The sequence below is a fragment of the Zonotrichia albicollis genome, chromosome 10, assembly GCF_047830755.1.
Source record: "Zonotrichia albicollis isolate bZonAlb1 chromosome 10, bZonAlb1.hap1, whole genome shotgun sequence".
Lineage (NCBI taxonomy): Eukaryota > Metazoa > Chordata > Aves > Passeriformes > Passerellidae > Zonotrichia > Zonotrichia albicollis.
Genome location: NC_133828.1, coordinates 30,416,038 through 30,438,439, shown reverse-complemented (window position 1 = coordinate 30,438,439; position 22,402 = coordinate 30,416,038). Strand labels below are relative to the sequence as shown.

At 37.8% G+C, this 22,402-nt stretch overlaps 1 protein-coding gene across 3 annotated transcripts in view; it reads right to left on the bottom strand.

Moving 5' to 3' along the window:
• Positions 1-22,402, bottom strand: part of RBMS1 (RNA binding motif single stranded interacting protein 1) — a 143,101-nt gene that overhangs the window by 26,184 nt on the left and 94,515 nt on the right. For all 3 annotated transcript variants that reach the window (XM_074548609.1, XM_074548608.1, XM_005485241.4), the window contains exons 3-4: positions 14,314-14,372; positions 11,396-11,487 (exon numbers count right to left, since the gene is read on the bottom strand). In XM_074548609.1, the coding sequence (XP_074404710.1) occupies positions 11,396-11,487; positions 14,314-14,372 (151 nt within the window). The remainder of the gene's footprint in view (positions 1-11,395; positions 11,488-14,313; positions 14,373-22,402) is intronic.

The window sequence follows — 22,402 nt, the reverse complement described above, 5'->3', positions numbered from 1 at the left end:
ACTTTTATGTTATACATTCAGACAATAAAAAAGTCTTCCAAAACTTTGTCTAGAAACAGACAAAATGAAAGAGGATGGCATCCAGGAGATGAGTAATTAGGGAGGTGACAAATATAGCCACATCTTTGCCATTCCCCTGATCTTAGGCTACTCACTACTTTGTGTTATCTATGTATGTGCTATAAAATGACACCTCTAAGAAACTTTTTTGGTGAAATTGATGATTTCCAGTGTTTTTCTACAGATTTCCCAGCTGTGGCAAGGGAGCATCTCTTCCATGCTGGCGATCACTGCCCATGCTCTGTACTGAAGCACATTCTTGATCTGCACAGACGGATGCGACACAGCCCTTAAAGTTGTGCAGAACTTCAATGTCATCACTGTCACCCTGGTATAAATGTAAGTCTCTGCAGGATGCCCACATTCAGTAGCACTTTTCTGGCATGAGCAGTGATATGATCTGAAATCAATTTTATTGATATACATATACAATTTTCATAGAATCACAGAATGGATAAGGTTGGAGAGGACCATGTCTGGTCATCCTGGATCACAGTGCACAAGCACGGCACAGAAAAGAAGCTCATCCCCATTTGCAGGTGAAGTCTGTGCATCAGTTTCTGCACATTGTCCTAACATATTTATTGGTCCCAACATATTTGATGGCACAGTCCATAATGTATTTTCCTTCTGTACAAGAGGGCTGACTGGCTTGCAGGAAGTTTGAATCAAACCAGACAACAAAAACAAAACCATACAAAACCACAACACTTGCCTCCTGCCATTAAAGCATTTCTTAAAGTGATTATACTGCATGGATGGTGATATCCTCTCATGCAGAACAGGATCAATTTGTCATTAAGACCCCCTTATATAAATAGTATCTCAGTACTTTTAGTAGCATATTGCATAATTTTATAACTTGCCATCTTAGATATCACCTCTCAGTTTGAGTTAGTTTTTCTCAGGAGGGGAAAAAAAAAAGAAAAAAAAAGAAAAAAAGAAAAAAAAAGAAAAAAAAAAGAAAAAAAAAGAAAAAAAAGAAAAAAGAAAAAAAAAGAAAAAAAAAAGAAAAAAAGAAAAAAGAAAAAAAGAAAAAAAGAAAAAAAGAAAAAAAGAAAAAAAGAAAAAAAGAAAAAAAGAAAAAAAAGAAAAAAAAAAGTGTTTGGGCTTGCAGGGAGGTCACACCTTTTAGGCACAGAAAGGAATTATCCTGTTCCAAAACCAGTGAAAATTAAAAACGGGAAAGCAAATTCTAGGCTGAAAAACCTTTACTTATTTGCACTTTTACCCCAAGTCTCACATTCAGTTCAAAAGAGTTAATGTTTTGAAGTTTTCCAAAAACATTTTTAAAGAAATTGGAATAGAAGACCTATAAGAGGGAAATGTTCTTCCATTTTAGTGCATGCCTCTGCCACTGGTATGAGTGTAATTCCTAGCCACACCAAAATCCCACATACTTTACAAAACAGCCTTTTCCAGCTCCCAAGTGTTGCCCTCATTGGCCCCTTTATAGTCCATTACAAATGGCATTTGATTACCCTGTATGATTTTTCTTTTGTTACCTAGTAGAGACGCTCCCCTTCCAAAATAATACTGAATCTATACAGTACACAGACAAGTTTAGGGTTCAAATTATCTTATCATAGGGTATCTGAATTCTTTTTCATATTAGAAAAATTAACAGAAGGACAAGACAAGAAAATGGATTCACTGTGAGGCCACAGCTGACATTAATATTAATTGCTGGGCATAATTACAGTAGTTACATCTTGACATTCAGCTCAAATTTCCTCAGGCAGGAATGTGAGATGAAGAACAGCTTTCACAGTGTTAGAACTGGTTTGTTACTTAGATAGTATTATGCAATTTTGTTTTGCACCTTGAGATGTGTAGGCTCAACTTCCTTCTTTAATGAGTTATATCAGCAAAAGCTTTAAAGGAGGTTTCAAGCATTGGCATTACAAAATTGCACTTGTAGCCATAGCAAGATTTTCTGAAATTCCAAACAGTATTTGAAAGGAAAAGTTTTGAATGTTTTACTTTTTATTACAGCCTGCAAAATATATTGCAGGCAAATATCCTAAAACTTCCCTAAATAATCTATAACAGTATATCAGCAGGAAAGTCAGACTCTTTGCATATTTTTATTTAATTTCCTAAAGTTTTTATTGTAGAATAACAGAAAGTATAAAAACGTTCTCATACAAAATTCTAACATTTGAAAAGATAAAGAAAAGGCCCCATTTTGTTCACAATAGTAACAGTGTAATTTACATGCAAAAACCAAAAGAACAAAAACCAGCCTACCAACCAAATAAAAGATTACATTCACCCAGAGAGTCACCCAGCAGAGAAATAAATTCAGTTAAGGCAGAAACTCAGAGAACCTGTTCAGGTAAGTGGGTAGAGCACACTCCCCTTCTCTCAGGCTCCTGTGGCATCCCAGGGCTTACCAGACTCCCACATTATCCTGGCATGAGACCGTGAACTTTCCCTGCCAAAAGGGGCACAAGGACCTGCTGCCATTCACTGCCCACGCTGGGCATTGGATGCTTGTGCTTACCCACCTGCCAGAGAAAACCTCCTGCCACAAAAACCATGTGACATACTGCTAGGGAAGGCAATGCTGCACTTTGGAAGAATATCAGCAACTTCACCACTAACCCACATTACAAAGCTCTTGGGGAAAAAAGAGAAAAAAGAAGTGCATCTGAGGAAATTGTTCTAAGGAAATTGTTTACTCTGAACAGAAAGCATTTTGTGATGGAAAAATTTTACTTGTGGCCCATGAAACAATCTGTATTTTGCATTATTAATTATTGGGGTTTGGTCAGATACATGCTGAATGGCTAACTGGAAATGACTTCTGTTTTCCTGACCCTATCTCCACATCAGTCTAGTTCAGCCTGAATACTCCCAGGGATTCAGTTACTTCTGGTTTGATTCTTTGATGGAACACCCAGACCACAGCAAACAAAGGGGAGTTTGAAGACACTTCTACACGTCCATAGCTAGAACTGGTAAAGATGGAAGGCAAAGGAGGGAAACAAAAAGGAAAGAAGCTGCCAACAGATGAGGATGTCTCACTGAAATCTTGGAATACAACTTGAAATTTCTTCCATCTGTAATTCTTTCAGCAAAATAGTTGAAATGCCAACAAACACATTCCACAGTGCGTTGAGGAGGTATCTGCACTGCAGGTGCAAACCCATGACCACCCTGCAGTTCAGCTAAAAGGATAAATCACAGGGCCACAGAATAGCTCAAGTTGGAAGGGACCCATAAAGATCACCAAGTCCAACTAGGTCAGGACAGATTAATTTAATCCACTTCTTCACTTTTCAAGAAAAGAAAGAAACAGCCACTGATTCACAAAAGGGCTCATTTACAACACTCATTTGCAACCCCTACTACTGTTGGCATAGATGCAAAGCAAGACTGAACTTTTTCTAGAGTGTATTTGGAATTTTATACAGTTTGACAATGGAAGATTTACACCAATTATTGTGCAAAACAATTCTCTTCCTTTGAATAACTTATTTCACCATGCAGCTCCTGTCATGTCCAGAAGGCTATTAAAACTTAAAACAGATATCTGGGTACATTTTGGGAGACTGTAAAGCAGCAAGTTAGCTCCTTCCCCTTGGGTTTCCTAGCTGATTTCCAAATAGCAGCCACAACTAGGATTCTACTTCCATCTCTGTGCTATCTTACACAGAAGGCACTGCACAAACAGATGTTTGCCTTCATACATTATTTTGTCATGGAAAATGGTTACAGGTTAACAGTTAAAACTCAGGAAGTTAGGAGAAAGACAAACTATTTAAGTCATCCCTCTCTCTCTCGCTCTGGCAAGCAGAGGTTTAATACTTGAAGTTCTGTGAATTTTTCCCTTACCAAAACCTGTCTCACCATTGCTTAATTCACAGTGCTATTACTATTCAGTCTCAGAAGAGAAAAATAATTCTTTTGACACATGAGTTTTTAATTCCTCTTCTGGAATTAAGAAAAAAAAAAAGCGAAACCAGCAAAAATACCTTCCAACATAATTCAGCTCAGACCTTGCCTATACATTGTAATAATTCTTAGGATTTAAAGGTAGGTGCTCCTCTGCTTAAAATCCATGAAATCGTGTATAAGCCACTTTCCCTTATATATCTTAAATCTCTCGAAATTATTTGCATTCTTTTATGGAAATGATCAAAAATATTTAATAAAATCAGTGAGAAGTTCCCTAATTTTGGGCAGCAAGCCTCCATTAACATATAATCTGCTGAATATAACTTTTTTTAAAATTCTATACAGTTTAGGAAAACTGCTTAATTTGAGTGTCTTCATATTTCATGCAGGGGTTTCCTTAGTTAACAGAACCTTCAGCAGATCCTGAAAGATGCTGAAATTGCTCAGCATTTTCAGATTATGGGCAACATCAGGGAATTTCTGGGCTTCTGTAAGTATCCATATTACTGAGAAAACTAGCAAGTCTTGTTTTTAGCAATGCAAGTCATCAAGTTTCTATCAATCTTTTCTCTCCAAACACCTTCAGCTGTGTCTCCTGAACTTCTCTACCAGAATGTAACAATATAAAGATGGAGAGCAGAGCTCTTGCAGAGTAACATGCTGATTTTCCCCAAAGAGCTCCCAAAGATCATAAGATACAGCATTTCTTACAAAAATGACAGGAATGATCAACTGTTAATATTTATTTCTGCAGAAAGAGGTGATCAGGATTCCTACATAATGTGAAGTGCTCTACATCATCTGAAAGAAATTAACAAAAACCTCCCTGTGCGTGTGGAATTGTTCCTAAACTGCAAGCAAGAAACTTGGCAAAAGGCAAGGACATCTGTTTTCTGTTGCTGTGTGTAAGGTCAGAGGGAACAGATAGCCATTCAGAAACATGTGACTAGGCACTGCTCACAGCAAGGAAGATCCTCTGCCTGACAGGGAAGGGATTAAATGCTTGTCTGCCTTCATATAGATACTACTTCAAAATTTACAATTGGCCAGTGTCTCACTGAAATATGTCTGTTTTAGCCGCAGTTTTAATGCTGTCTGACCACAGACTGTTAACAACACAATTCAGGGAAAAATCACTACCATAATCTTCACTTGTTCTCCAGAATTGCATATGATTAATACACTAAACATTCAAATTTATTTTTACAGGCACATCTGTATTAAGAAGAATTTAACTGCAATAAGCTTTGTGATCAATCTATCACTTCATGAATACATTCCTTTTTTATTTCTCAGTGATTTTGCTCTCCCTTTGCTAGAAGAGCATGAAGGTGCCCCTTGGGAGCCGTGAATGAGCCCACCATAGCTCAAAAAAAGGCACCAGACCCTTGTCAGAACAAGCCACAGCACAACTTAGCAACTGAGATAAGACTTTTGTGGGCTGAAACCCTTTACTCAAGGCAAGTGTTTGTTAACTGTTTATTTAGAGCACTTGCAATTCCTGAAGTGAAAGTCATGTGGCTCCCAGGTAAGCAAATTTTGGCTTACCTTTAATTTGTTTTATAATGACTTTTAGGAACTTTTATAATTATAAGGAGAAAATTTTATTATATTTATTTAAAATCTGTTACAGCATTATTTAATACTATTACCTACAAAAGTAGTACAAACTAGATAAAAAGAAAACTTTTCAAGACAGTTGCTAAAAACTGCTGTAGAAATCTGCTTGAGTTAGCTCCAGTTTGCCTGTCATCTGTTCTTTGGCATTCAGAAGCCCAGATGTAGAATAAAAAAATTGCAACGTACCTACCTTCTCCAGTTAGATTAAGTGCTCTAGCTACCATGGTAACCTAAACTATTTTTCTTACTTTGCTCTGCAGGAATGAAAACTGATTTAATTCTCCAGAAGGTTGTCACAGTAAAGACAAGTACTATAAGCAATACATTACTGAACCTCAAAAAAGCTCTTCCTCATTTTTGCTCATTTAAAACCATGTTATTCATCAGCAACATAAAGGAAGAGCTGTCTTTAATACATTTTGCTTATTAGCTGTGGAAAAGCCTTGATTTCTGCTACAGAGATGAGGACAAGCAGCTAAGCAGCTTTTCCCTCCCAAAGTTCACACTTTATATGATGTGACAATTCATCTTTTCCAAATACACTTGGGAAAAAAGTCATCTAGAGTAAATTTAAGATATGAGAGCTTAGGACAGAAAGACAAAGCTACCTGCACATGGAGTGTACATCACAATTCTGCCTTAGTAACCTCTGAGTGAAAAATATTAAGATTGCAAATTCAGGTCATCTCTGTACTCCACAGGATCAACATGAACTCAGACAATGGGCTCATATTCATCACAAGCTAAAAGCCACCCACACATAACAAGTTTCAGAATTTGATCTGATGCTTTGAGGGCCTGTAGACCACTCCAGAAAACACAAATTGTGCCTTAAGAACGGTGGAAGTCAGTATGTGATGGGAGAACATCCTTTACATTGTCAGCACACTGTTATTCTGACACAATTCAAATAAGAAACAATTGTTAAAATGGTCCTAATTTTTTGCACAAGCTTAAAATATTTGAAAGTATTTAGTGATAAATTAATGTGAGAGCTAATACAAATAATCAGGACCACACCTCATTGTGTCAGCGGAAGCGAAGACTTTAAGGAGAAGGAAATTGTAACATTATGAATCTGAAGTCCTAAGTCCTAAAAATGTGCAACTCTGGGGAAATCTTGGAATGGATAAACAGTGAGTCTTCCCACAAAAATGCACATTAGTACATAGAACAGCATTCCTTGGCTCAAATTAACAAGGCTTACTGACCACAGAAATCTTCCACGTCCGTGGACTACTTTCATGGCTTCCATTGTAAGTGATATATGTTTTCTAAAGGTAACTTTATCCTTCCATAGGGAAAAAACCCAGGAAAACACAAACTGGAAAATAACGAATATCAACCATTTAAGTCATAAATTATCTTGACTAACTTATAGCGAAGGTGTACATATAAAACTACAAATCTCACAAGGAGAGAGAGAGAATTGAAGAGACAGGAGAAGACAAGGTCTTCAACAACAAAATGTAGGGAATCAGGGTCTTGAGTCCATCAAGCTGTGTTGGACTTGGATGGCCTAAACAATTTTAAAGACTACACTGATTTTAAACACATGGTTGAAGTTCTATTGTGAGAACGTCCACTAAGACGACTTGTGATGTCTGAAGTACATTGTAAGGTTTTTTGCAAAAAGTGGTCATTCCTCATGTAGATATAAGCCTTTCACTATTATCTCAGAAATCTGTCAGCCTACCAGGAGATGGACAATCTGGTTGTACAAACGCCTCTGCCAGGCCAGGAAGGAGTTAACACTCAGAGAAGTCTGAGCTGGCAGAGCCACACTGCTGTTCTAGCTGGCGTGTGCAGCTCTACATTGCTGTCAGTATAATTTAGATATTCTCTTGCTGACTTTATCTGGGCTGCAAACACAATGATTCTCTTCCTGTCTTAAGTTTGCTAGACAGAAAGATGAGAAGAATTGCGGGTTTTATTAACCATTCTTGTTTAGTAGCTCTTTTTTACCTTTTATGTTTATACATTAGTTTACATTTGGAAAGTAAGAAATAGTCAACTTTCCATTTGAAACAGTTGCTTCAGTAGCTACAGTAGAATTCATTTAACACCATTTATTGAGAAAGAACTTGGTCTGAGCAGTGACTTGGATGCTTTATGTTAACTTCAAAATCAAAAGCCTATGAGAATTTAAGTGTCTGATATCTCCATAGCATTTATAGCTCATTTCTAAAACATCCTTACACAGTCTCAGTATGTTAAATCTCCATTCAAATTGCAAATATATATTTGTTTTTCTGTGTGCATCTATCTTCCTCTACACAAAGTCCCTTCTTGCTCACTTTGAATAATTAGAAACCTAGAGTTATCTCACTTTTACTTGTGGGGTGCTGGGAAGAGAAGAGGGTTCTCAGAAGAATCACTGACAGAAACCACAACTTTTCTAACAAACAAAATTGTCAGAGCTTTTCAATACTACTACTAATCTTACCTAAGACTGCTCAGCTCTACAAAATCACAGCTTTTGAACTTATAATTCTTGGTTTATAATCACTTCTCTAGGAGCAAGAACATAAACTAAGAAAAGAAATTTTGATATATTAAAAGGAATCAGAATAAAAATTGGACATGCAGAAGTTACTAACTAGTTTAGAAATAACACTACTTTTGCAAGACATGTATTTGATCTGTTGAGTAAGATAATCTACTGGTTTGTACTGGTGGATCCTGAAACAAACTGGCTACAGCAGAGCTCACATCATCTGATCCCCTTCCACAGCCACGTACATACCCTGAAAAAGATGGACTTACCACTGGCAATACTCAGTGGAAGAGAGGAGAGGGACAAGACCTTGTTAAACCCATTTTAAATTTCCATCCAAAAACTACTCCCATCCCCTGGCTATGCAATTATCATCTTACATGAGGTCTTAGCCACATTTTCTGGCCAAAAGGAAACATTGGAAACATTTGTTTAAGCAGTGACCAGAAGACACTGGTAACCAGCAGAAAGCAAAACTCTTCCCAGGCTGCTTTGTCTTAGCCCAGGGTTCCCAATTCAGATCTCAGAAAAAGCAGAATAGCTGAAGGCATGGTATTTCATGAGCAATGGACTGACAGAGGGTGCCATTATTGTGGCATCTCCTGAGTGGTGGCCACTTCTCCACCAACAGTGACCCCCAGAACAGATTGGGCAGGATTTGGCCTGTAGCTGTATCTCAGGTCCTGGGCCTTCCCACTCTGCTCAGCAGCAGCAAAACATGGCAAGTGGGATTTTTTTCAACTCAGATTAACTGGGAAGCAGACTGCCAAATACAGCATGATTTTACCCCATGGATAGGAAAATACTACTACTACTACTACTACTACTAATGTCATTTACTACTTAATATTTTTTAAAATAATATAACTGTAATTTGAAGTTACCTCTACAAAACAGAAAGAATTTTAATATATAAAAATCAGAACCACTTCCACTAAAGCAGGGTTTGCAGATGAACTTGCTGACGTGAGTAGTTTTTATCTCACTGACCTAGAGCTACAGCAGGACACTGCAAAAAGGACTTTATGGCAGCCAGAGTCAGAACATGGCTCCAGCAAGAACATTTTCCTCCCTGTTCAGCTGCTGTGGGTCAGGAACCATGTCTGGGGGGAGGGTGAGAGCACTGAGGAGCTGTGCTGCTCCCCACACCCTGGGCACAGAGTAATTACAACACCTTTCCATGGATAAATCACCCCAACAGGCACGGATTTCCTCTCTGAAACTGCAGCAGCTGTGGTGGTCAGTAAGGAAATCCATTGCCCAGACAGGCAGGAAATGCCTCAAATCCTTCTCTGTGACACTCAGGCTTAAGCCTGAAGCAGTGTCACTGCAGAACCACCACCTATGGCATAGGTGGTCACACGCAAAAGGATAAAATACTAAACACACAAACACAAACTTTTATAGTGTCATGCCTGTGAAGGGTGTGATTTGCTAATCTTGCCAAAGCAACTGTGACTGGCCAGTTCCAGACTGGAGCATCTAAGTAGAGATAGGAATTTTCAGACAAAAAGAGCGCAGCATTGCCCAGGGGAAAAAAAAAATCCAATGGCTCAAAACAGACAAAAATCAAAGCACTCAAACTCATAGTCACTAGTGGCTGTTTGTTGTGGTACTGTTCACTGGGCTGGTTTTGGGGTTGGTCTTTTTAATAATTCAAACACTCTCTCTGTGTTAAGAAGCAGAACAAGTTTCACTGGAATGCAAACCTCATAGTTACAGGTTTCCCACAGGTCATCAAGCTTGACACAGGGTCAGAAAAACAGCCAAACCTTTGGGATATTTTGATGCACATTATTTCATTAATGCTAACAAAAAGAAATATTACCAATCTTGCAACTGTCAGAGGAAACAAGTCAGAAATATATACTATAAAAGAGATTAAGAAACTATTCATTATGTAACTAGTTAACTATTAGAGCTTCTCCATCTACTCAAGAAAACAAATCAGACATCCAAGTTCATTAAGAAAATGAATTTACATTACTTCAAAATCTCTTTTTCCCCCTCCTACCTAGAGATCATATTCATAAGATGGCAGACAGAACTTTGAAAAATCTGGGATATATTTTAAAGTGATCACCTAAAACCTAAAGATTTAATAAATGCCCTTTATTAAGCATACATAAAACCTTGTAAAAGGGAAAAAAGTGTTTTCCAGTAAGCATGTATGTTTGTGTCATGGCTGTAATGAAACATGCATTAAGTATGAAACATATGGTTTCCATTTTGTTGCCCTGGAATCCATCCAAAGACATTTATGTTGTTAGCTTAACTGTTCTCTTTAGCTGAGAAGCTGTGGAAAATATCTCATCTGAAAAAAATCTGTACCTAGTGGATAACTATAAAAGATTTGCTAGATTTTTAGCAGACTATTTTAATAAAAAACCTCTGAGATTGCTAGATTTTAAGTTTTTAAAATTAGTATATAATTTTCTAACTGGAAACAAATTTGCTTTAAGTGGTACTAGAATTCTATCAAAAGATTATACTGGTAATATTTTTTTTTTAGTTAACAAATTTGTGGAGGTGTTTACGGCTCTCTTTTGGAACCAGGCCATCTGACCCAACAAGAATGCATGACAGTATCATTACCAAAGTATCATATCCCTAACTTCATAAAAGAGAACTGAAGATCACATCTGGCTAATAAGCTGGTTCAGAGGCAAGGTTCGTTAAAAAATTAGAGAAAAATAAGATAGCTTTCATTCTGCATTTTTTTAATAATTGCTGGGTTTGCCTTGATGCAAAAGTAGGTCAGCCAAAAGCTGGCTAAGAATTTCAAAGTATCTATCATGAATGCTCAGATTCAAATTTTATTTATATTAGCAGATAATACACCAGAAGGGCTGAAAAATAAAGTTCAAAGGTTAAATTTTGCCATGATATACATAAAAATTAATTCCTAAATCTTAAGACTTCTAACCTCAGTAACAGACAATCTATTAAACCTTTCATACCTTTGTGCTGTACACCAATTCATTAAGCCTGCTGCAGTTTTTACAAACCATTGCTACATTTTTGAAGCCATGTTTGATGAAGCCAATGGAAAAGACTATTATGAATAAATTGATAAATGCAATGAGATCAGTTTGAAGACTTTACAATTTCATGCTTCTTTATTTATTTAGTTGAGCTTATTTGGGGCAGACAAAAATCTCCATTTTGTTACCTTAATAATTACATGGCTTGAGGATTGTGCTCTCTGTAAAGGGCCCTGAAGCTGGAAACTCCACACTGCCCTTGTTGTGCCACTGTACAAGCTTGCTCATCTTCACAACCCATTGCAAGAATTAGATGGTTATTCTAACTCACCTTTGCCATCTGTGCTTGGACTCCACTGGCCTTTAAAGCAGAAACTGCCTTCTGAGCAGCTGCTGGGCTGTCAAAGTCAACAAAACCATAACCTGAAAGAGAAAACATCATTTTGTTAGCAAGGCAGCAATCAGCTTACAAACAAACACTTCACAGCCAACGGTCGTACTACTGGCAAGGTTACTTAATACAATTTTCTTGTTGTTCAACAGGGACAATTTGAACTCCAGGTCTTCATGCAGTGTCCCTCCTGCCCCCCCCCCCCCCCCCCCCAAATAACCTAGCAAAGTTCTTGAATCTTGAACTAGTGGAACAAATCCATTTCCATGCCCACTCATTATGAGAATTTTGGCCAAATTGCTAACAAGCAGTGCAGTGCTTTGTTTTCTGTTATCTGGTATGTAACTTCTAACACCAGATTATTTCAGAGATCACCAAATAAAGCATCATCTATTAATTTTTCTGAAGTAAATTCTTATTTCAGTTTGAATAAATGACAAGTAAGTCTGTAAGTTACTTTTTGTTTATTCAAATTTTTTTAGAAGAGGAATTTAGTTTAAAAGCCACCCATCTACCCAATTTTTGGTAAATTACTTATCTCACTGTGTATACATAAAAGACAGTTAAATTTAAAAGTGAGTGAAAACCCATCTTCAGTGAAACCAAATGTTTTTTCCTATTATTGAAAGAATGTGAAAAACTGGCCAGAAAGCATTTTCTATGCCATACAATGCAATCTTTAAATACTAAAACAAGCAACATCAATTGAAACAAATTCCATATATTTACAATAAGTTCTTTTCTTATTCTGAACAAGAACACGTAACTAAGGGATTCCAGGATGCCCAAATTCCAATATACCTTGGCCTTAACAGACACTGGCCTTACAGGCTGGGATTTTTAATCCAGCCTGGGAATTGGAGGCTCAAGGCTCACCAAGAGGCAGTCAGAGTTTGGGAGCTACTTCCACTAGATGTTATTGCAAACCTCATTATGCATTTTTCAACCCCCCTCTTTTCCACCAGTGAGCTGCCCAAGTATTAATAAAATCCCTTTCCAGAGTTAAAGTTGGGGTAAAAGAAAGCAAACAAAATAAACAACAATGGAATAACCTCTGGAGGACTAGAAAATGGAAACATTTCTTCAAAACATATTACAATCCTCTTACAATATATCTATACTGAGAAAAGGTGGTCTAATGTTAGAACAGGACAAGCTTTAAAGCTCTTAACTTGGGAAAGACAACTCAAGCATCCTTGTACATCACTGCAAGCTTATTTATGCTGCCAAGAAGCTGAAGAAAGCAGCATATTGTTTTGTGTAACACGTGGTGGTGTGGATTGTTAAATCCTGACATGAAACAAAGTGAATTAGTTCATATCAAGTTTTGTGCTGCCAAGGCAAGACTAACTCCCCATACCCCAGACTGGCTCTCCACACCCCTGGCAGCCTGGGTTATCACCAACACACTGCAGGGTGTAATGCAGATAAAGTTACATACTGACACCAAGCACGCCATCAAAGCCGGCTTTGCCACCTTCCAGATGATAGAGAAACTCAATTGCTCACTGTTCCAGTTAGTTTAAACCCCATAGTGAATTTTTTGGCAAAAGCCAGAGATGCTGTCAATCTTTCAGTTAAATTCCAGTTAGATATTTACATTCTGCCTACTTGTATTCCCATTGCAATTTCAGTAACACACAGTGAGCCTCCCTGGAGCCTTACCTTGCAGTGTACTGTCACAACAGGCTGTTAGCTACCACATATCATCAGTGAGATTTAAATTCTCTATTGAAAAAATCATCTTAAATCTCTTAAAGAATTAATGTGAGAATTTTTGTATCCCTGAAAGGCCTACTGAACACTTCAGGAACTGGCAAAATGGACAGACTAAATCTGTTAACTGCAATCATATGCATTAACTAATTAAAATAATTGCAAAGGGCACCTCCTCTTTCCTAGTCACAATGACATGTGCATACAAGCTAGGAAAAAATTTCTAGAAACTTCAGTTTCTGAACTGTCAGTGCCTCTTCAATTTGCTTAAGATGGGGAGTTGAGAAGCTCTGTCCTTGCACTGGTTCCAAGTTCTGCACAAAAGCTTTGTCTTAATTAATGATGGACTCTCCCCCCTCTGTCTATCAGCTTTCTGCTCATTCATGGGCATTATGCATATTAAAACTGCTCAATCAGCTGACTTAATATTTCACTTTGCTCAGAAATTATCCTCCTAATTGTAATAAATTAAAGTCTGAATCCTGGTATTTCAGTGTCTGCTACCACACCTTCTCCCACCACAAACAGGCTGGGATCTGAATCACTGAAATTGCAGTGAGTGATGAAAACCCATGAACTGATACATTCAGCCTCTCTAGAGGAGCTCTAATTTTTTTTTCCAGCTGCAATTACTTCATTGAAAATGAACCCTCTCTTTGCTCCCAATACATTCAATAGAACATAACAAAACACAATTAGAGTACTGGAACATGTAATTAAGTGCTGCTTCAAGCTACACTAATCAATGGAGCTTATTTCCACAATGTATAATTTTTTAAGATGCTTAGTATAGTTGAATGGTCATCTGCAAGCTTCCCTAGTTTCTCCAGGCAAAAGGGGAAAAGCTGCTTTTAACTCCATTTTTGTTTTTAAAATAGAGGCGAGCTGCCAGCCAGCCCTGTGCACGTCAGCTTCACTCCGCCTTGGCTGCGCCACCGCCACCGGCTGTCTGCCAGCTCCACTGGAGGCAAATGCACGGAATACACCAACCACCAGCAAGAATAAAACTCATTTAGGAGCAAGAATGGGAAAAAAACCCCAAACCAACAAAGGTAAAATGAACTTAAAATACAACATTAATGCACTTTATAGAATCAGTTACGACTTTCAGGGGAACACAGTATAAAGGAAAATATACATACCTTTGCATTTGTTTGTAGTCTTGTCCAAAATAGCCTTCGTGGATACAATTTTCCCATACCTAAAATGTATTATACATGTGTAAGGATAATGAGAAAAGAACATCCTATTATAACAAACACACAAATCACTTTATTTTATCACCTAGTATCCTTTACTCTGTGCAAAATGAAACAATTTATATAGACTACAATTATGGAATGCAAACTCATACATAGATGGAACTGACAAAAAACATCAACAATTTCAAGCACGATCTTGTTCTGTATTCTCAGTGGCACCACAGAATAAGCCAGAAAAGAGTGCTTTATAGAAAAGAATTCCAGGCATTTAAAATCCTGGTATTTATAAGACACATGTTATAGATATAAGCTGGGACTCTCTCAGTACATAGACCAGTTAGAGCAGATCAGTTGCCTTGTCAGTGGTAGGTTTGCTGGCTAGCACAGTATAGAAAGAGAAAAAAAATACCCAGCAAAACCCCAACTGACAAACACAAAAATATTATACCTGATTTAATATTATTCTGTTCTGGAATATGACAAGTAGAAGACTAAAGAAAGCTGTTCAGCAAAGTTTTCAAAAAAAATCTGTACATTTCTGTAAATATAAGCAATTTCAACTAAAATAAAAACATCCCTCAGGAAAGTTTCAATTTTCTTTTTCTTATTGCCAGTTTCTCAGCACCTGGTAAGCCCAGTCTGCTGTGTAGCCCAAAGGTGAGCACACAGAGATCTCAGCAACTAAGCTTGAAAAACAAGCGGACAACAATCTCAGCTATAAGAACAATGACTGTTTTGCAAGCACTCTGACAAGTTTATCAGAATTAGGTATTTTGATCATTTCTAGAGAAGAATTGTTCCTGTTTGCAATTTCCCTCCAAATAAAAATCCCAGTTTCAATTTAAAAACAGCAATTCTCTTGGCCTGCATACAGAGCACAGGTTTCCCAAGCTCCTTCCCACATCCTCCTGTTTGCTTGTCAGTGACACTTGTTAGGGTGCCCTGAGCATGGAAGAGAAAAATTATGCAAAAGGAGTTTGCTTTGACTTGAGAATGTAATGTAACTTATTGCACTAACAGGTATACCTATGCACTGTGTGCTAAGAGGCTCTCTGTCATTGTACAAGAACCCAGAATTATGAGAAGTGTTATCAGTACATGAAAGGGGAATTTGGGGAAAAATGAATTTTTGTCATTTTACGTGCTAAACAGAACTTCAATAGTGTGAGTATAATTTCAAAACACACTATGTCAAAAGACAACTAACACCATTTCTGCAGTAGCTGTATTAGTCTTAAAAATTCTTCAGAGTATATTAGAAGCCTTATAAATTGAGCTTTGTTAAGAGTATTCAATTCACTGTTCACTTGTAAAGTCATAGTTATTCAAAGGCAAAGCCTATTTATGAAGTACTTTCCCCACAAAGAGCATTGAAATACACCTTTCACCTAGCAGTCTTTGTGACCAGTTTCAAGATCCTGCTGTTTATGCAATAGTTATTGGATGGTTTCAAGTAATTGCAAGGGAGTAAACCTGGGACACAAGTCATGAGGTCGGTGATTCCTTCTATCTGAAATTGTGAGCATCTACACTGATATAAAATAGAACTATCCCTCTATAGCCTAAAAATATACAAGCATCAATGAAAATCAGTGCATACCTGAATTTATCATTTTAGAAGCTGTAATAAAGCAATAGAAATTGTGCATAATAGTTGGAGCAGGTACTTCGTTATTTGTACCACTTGTCTTCCAAATATGTCATTCCATTCAGAAAGCTTTATAGTCCCTAAATCAAAACTTCTCATGTTTTCTCCAGAATTTTTCTGAGTGCAGCGTAAAAGCACATGCTATAAATGAGAGAAGTAAACTGCTCAGGGCACTTGGTAACCAGCATGACATTCAACATTCAGCATTCTCCATATCCTATCAGGCTCCCTAAAGCTTCCTAAAGTGAACAGCTACATAGCCTTTTGTGGGGAAAAAATCCCTGGAGGGTGATCTTGTCTCTGCTACTGTGTCAGTTCTTGGAAGTGCAGAAAGGGGTGGTGGTGAAGAACCCCAGCCCTGGGTATTCCTGTGAGCACAATGACCTGGCCAGCGGGCTGGGGGCTGCCTTGGACTGCTCCAGCCCACGCTGCTGATGCTCAGCAGCCATGAACAGGTCTCTGCACAGCTGTTCTTCACAGAAACTTTGTGGACTACCTTCCACTGTGCAAAGATGGCTTAGTGATTTATTGCACTGTCCTAGATAGCACGGCTCCTGCAAAGAACCAGCCACCATGGAAGGCTGCCAAGAAATTTCAGCAGTGTGAGTCTAGGAACAAACTGGGAACCTGTATAACAATAGCAGCTATCGCCAGGATTTCTCCTAGGTTTTCCCTCCCATGTGTGAGTTGTTCTCCACTCATGCCACGAGGCACAGAAAAGCAGTTTACCCTCCCTGAGCCTGGCCAGCAGGATGTACCCCCTCCTTGTTCCCAGCATGTGATCTGATACCAGGGGAATTACTCCTTGCAGTTTCTCCCAAGTGCTTCCTTCAAATGATGACCATGGTGAAAACTTTTCTTCCCCTTGAATTCTGCAGTCATTATACTCTGCTTTGAACACAAGCTCCTGTCTTCAACTGGTCCTTTATTGGATGCAGCTGCAGTCAAGATCCTGCAGAAATCAATGACCTATAAAACACACCAGTCATGACACAAACTGGTATGTACTGCAGAAAGGATTACAGAAAGCATTTTAGCAAGCAAGAGAAAATTTGTATTCCAAAGATGTCTATGATGTTAGGTCTTGCTGAAGATCCTAACTCCTCTCAAAGCCTATATACATCCAGTTGTCTAAGGCACTTGCTGAGGGTTGTCTCCTGCTCCACAGCATGCTTGGTGAGATTTTGTACCTACAGCAAAGCACTGTTCCATGGCTGGCAGAATCACTGCAGAATCTACAGCAGTTGGTGTTTGCTCATTCCCTTTCAGCTGAAACAGTTTTTTAAAACATGCTTTCCTTTAAATTAAGTACTAGTCTTTAGAAATAACTGCTAATCTGGCTGGTGACAAGCAACTAGGTATTCCTTATTAAGCAAGTTCTTTTTCTCCCCAAAATAACATCAAACTCATGTTCAACAACAATAGAGAGTTCATTTCTTTTCTTTTGAGTGCTTTTAACACATTCTTCAGTCTGAATTATCTTTGGAGATGGAAAGATGTTTTCAGCTTTGTGTCTCTTTTCTATACAGCACTTGTACCTATATCAACTCACACATTGAGAAAGAGAGAACTTGGGTAAGAGGCGGGTAAATAATTGCCAGGGGCACTGGGTATGGGATTAACAGGAGTGTGCTCAGCAACTGCCTGTGACCCAGTGTACAAGATACAGCTGTGCTACAGAACACCAATACAAATGTCTGGCTGGACAGAAGATAAAGAAACATGTTCAATGCCAATCTAGGAAGAAATGCAGCACAGCTGCTTAACAGGATAATGTTTACTACTGCTCATTACATCCTCACAGCACAGAAATGAAAAAATAACCCTCACCTGGCTCATGCTGCCCCAAAATCTACTGCCAGGTGATAAGAATGTCAAACACTGCACTATACCTTTGTCTTACATGTTTTTGAAGTGGAAGACTTGAAGTGAAGCACCACCACATAATTTTTTTAAATCATATTGTTCAGCAACATGGTCAAAAACAGTGAAAACAATCATCCTGACAGATTCACTGCAAATAGCTAGGGATACATTTGGCATTTAAAACATCTCTGAAGCCTAATTTTGGCAACCTCCACAATGTTGAAAGAAAAGGGTCTTTAGAAAACCAAGTACATGAATCAACCTGAACCACTATTTATTTTTCCCCCTTTGTACATCTGGCAGTATGATGAACATATGTGGAAATGTGAGCATGAAAAGACGCCATCGTGAGCATGACAAAGAATGGGGAATGAAGTAGTTTGAAGTCTCAGCCCCAAGCGCTATTTTGAGTGTTGAAAGAACTTATCTGTGTGTGCATTAGGGGAGGTACAGTAAGAACAGGCAGTGAGAGGCTTGATAAGGTTTGTCTGGAATGAATTGTTCAAATCTGTGTCTACAACATAATGTAATATACCTCATACCACCATGCTTACAGTGCTCCCGTTGCAGTACTCTCAACCTGCCTTCCAGCTTTAGCTGTGAAAGATTTCTGTACCTCAAGATGTTGACTTGGACAAAAATATGCCAGAAGGATCTCTGCTACCATGGAAAGCCCTTGCTTTTAAACGCTGCTTAGGTCCTCCATCCTGAACTGTCCAGAACTTTGTGTGGAAGATGAACAGTGATCTCCCTTTGCCTGAGTCCAGTCCAGCTTTAAAAGAACATTCCTAGAGATCCTGCTGTTACAGTTTTTGTTACTGTAGTGCCGTCAAAACTCCTCTGATATACAGGAATGCTGCATATTTTCTGTGTTTGTTATAGATTAATTTTTACATCTTAGAATCTTATCACTGCCCTTCATGGAATGCTCTTAATTTTAAGATCCAGAATTGTGTGGTAAAACCAGACACACATTTCATAACCTGTAAGTGGCTCCAAGTACATGAATTAACTTTAAGGTAGAATTGTGAAAGGAAAGAGAACCCGGCTGAAAACAAAATATTCTGACAGAAGGCCAATATTCTCACCAGGTGACTCAAAGACTGGAGAGAGCACAACAAACAGGCAGATCTGGCAAGAAGTGTCACATAGGAGAGCAGATCAATTAACCCTAAAATAAAATGCAGCTGCTGAATACACCCACATCAAAATAAATTGTAATTTTGACTAGGGCAAGCAACTAGATGAAAATGTATAAAGCAAATGCTTCATAAGCAATTCCTATACATTAACTGTAATGCTAAAAAGAAAAAGCAGGTGGGCCTGCTTAGTCTGTAAATCAAAAATATAAGAGACAACAGCAAAAACCAAAAAAATATTTCTTATTCAAGATGGCCTTATTCACCACACAGCATGGTCAATGGGTACCTTGCATGTGCTCTAAATGCAGCAAATTCTTGTTTGAAATGAAATCATGTTGTCTTTCAGTACGACCTCAAATCAATGCACACAAGAAACATGGACTTCGGCAAATCTGTCACGTGCAAATTTTAAGATACTCACCTCCCCAAACACAGAGTATTCTGTTTTGAACACTGTGACTCAAAACATTTATATGCAACTGATTGTCTTACTAGCCAGACCGACACCACCATCTATCCTGCTTGTAGAGTGGGTGAAAGCCATTACATTCATCTCAGTTGAGACATGACAAGGAAAAACCCTAACATCCATGGGAAGGCCTAATCTCTACTGGAGTTCCCAGTTCCTCTGTAACACCTGGCGCAGGAGGAGCAAAGAAAATTCCCTGGGTCTGAGAAAAAGAGCCAAGGGAGTTGTCAGCAAGAGCTAACTTGGTGGTACAGCTCGCCCCTGTTCCTCACTGGTCTTGCCATGTTCAAGGCATTTCTAAGCCAACAGCACAGCCAAGGGAACATGATCAGCCCCATCAATCTTTTCTCCTGGATCCAAAACCCAAACATAAAAAGTTTTATCTGGCTCCCATACCTCTGCCTCTCTGCTGCCTTTTGGGAAAGTGGTGTACTGAATCTTAAGCTCTTGGTCCCTTTTAAGCTTAGACAAACAAAGGGAGTTTTTGTTTCTCTATGTATCAAATTTTCAATTTTTCAGTATGGGGAATTTTGGAAAATAGTTCTCAACACAACACTGCTAGTCTTTGTGATAGACAACTCTGATCCCACTCTTTAGTTATGGGTAAATGTTTCTTACAAAACCTTGATAAAGAAATTTATTCAATCCAGCAGAAGACTGAGTTTTAAGAAAAGAATCAAACCATATGGTTTCCATTTTTAAATTCTTCTTCACCACATCTATGCTGTCGTTCAGAAGGAAACATTGCTGAGAACATTTTGTCTGTGTTTTGTTTTCTGTTGTTGGAAGACACACTGTTCTTTGAGAAAGTCTTTGGAATACTTAGTTGCTTCAAGGCCATCATGCACCTAAAGGTTTTCTACCAGAACATAACAAGCATCTACCACCAAAAGCTGGACCAATCATTTTAAATATGTAATAAAACATTACATAAAAAAATGCAGTTATACTTTCATATTTTTACTTTCCAAGTTAATGTGTAAGGATATTCTAGCTTTATTCTAGTATTAGTTCTGTCTCAAAATTTTTAGATTTGGCTAATTTATTTGGTTTAGTAAAGTCTCCTTTCCTAGTTCCAGATATTCAACCACCGGGTTAACCAATGCCACTAGATGTGCCCTGTTTCCCACATTAGACCATATTTTTCACTATATGCAAAACAGAACAAACTTGAGTGCCTAAATTAAAGTGTTCTTTTGAAGATATGGTGTTAAAATGATCGTGTGGTTTTGACAGGAAGCTAGTTCCTTCCTTTCTTAATAATTGTCCCTTTGACTCTCTGTACTTCAGAAAAAAGATGGTATTTCCAAAATACCCAAATATCCAAATAGTTCTCATTCCCATTTATTATTATTTTATTTGAGAGATAAATAATACCTCCAAATAAATTAGAATTTATTATTATAAAAGCCAACTACAGTTTTGTCTTTACAAAATTGCAAAAATTACATTTTGTCTGTTAATGTAAAGACTACTTTTGAGATCTGGGTACTAAAAAAAAACACCAGGATAAAGATCACCCAAATAAAAAAGCCAAAACACCCTAGGCTCCTAGGAACTTTGCCTTTACTGACAAATCAATATTCTTATATACTGCTCTAAACTCTTCCTTAAGATCAGCAAAGCTTTCTTCACAAGATGTCTGCATTTAACTCTTCTTTTTAATTTAATTTCTGTTTTTAATAAGAATCGGTGTATGTCATCATCATTACCAATGCAACTACCAACACCTCCAGAGTGCAAACTACTTTTATTTTGGTACAAATAATCTGTTCTTCAGTCTCACTAGGTTACAATTCCAGATTTCCCTGAGAAGTAATCAAAAGCAGCAAAACCAGATGCAAGCCCAGATATTTTCCCATCTCCTACCGTTGTCTGCCCTCACAGGACCAGATGCTTTGCACAATGGACATACACAATTTAGTAAAGTGTGAACAAATGCCTTGTGAGTTTCTTGGACAATGTTAATTTCAACAGAAAAAAGCAGTATTTTATGAATAGGTATTTGGTTTGTAGTGTACAGGCTCTACACAAATGTAAATGCTTCTTAGAACTAAAAATAATCATGAATTCAAAATCTTAATGGACAGTGACACACAAAAAGATTTTGGAAATTATTATTTTTCAGCTACCCAATTTGTTTTTCCCAAGAGTAGTTATTTCCTGGTTCAGACAAAGATAAGCTGTGGGGACAGGGAAGATATGTTTTTAGAATCAGGAAATGTTTGCTTCCTTCTGCTCTTGCTTTGTAGAGATGTGAATAACCTCTATCCATTCCTTAGAAGCTGACTGGAATTCAACAGGAAAGAGTCCCGTTAGCATCCTACAACTATTTTTATCACATCTTCCAAAGGTTTTTCAATTAATATGATCCTTGTTGCACAACAAATTGATTATTTTAAAAGCAAGAACCACTGCACAACATCTTTAAGCAAGACCCACTATACATCGTCCTGCACAGTTGACTTTGCATTATAATATCTCTGGGCATTTTAAACATTTCAGAAATATTACAGCTGACACTAAAGCAGCTTTCCCAATGTGGCTTTTTAGTGTCCTAATGAACAGACTTTCAACAGCTGCTTGAAGATGTGTTCTCTGTCAATTTTAAATCAACAAATATGTAAGGGCACGTTAATTTACTTTTACTTTATAAGGTTACGAATATTGCAATACGTGAAAAAGGGGTACTTTAAAAAGTTATACTTCAGTACTATGATGACACAGTCATGGGGGGAAAAAAATTTAAAATAATCCGTTAAGTATGCACACACACATATGCACACCCACTCCCAGCAAAAAGCTTTTGGAGTTGGAGGGGAAGGCTCTCATATTATGCCCTGTCAGGCATCAAGAAGAATTCTGCTGATGCTACTCTGAGAAAAACACAGTCAATTTAAAAAG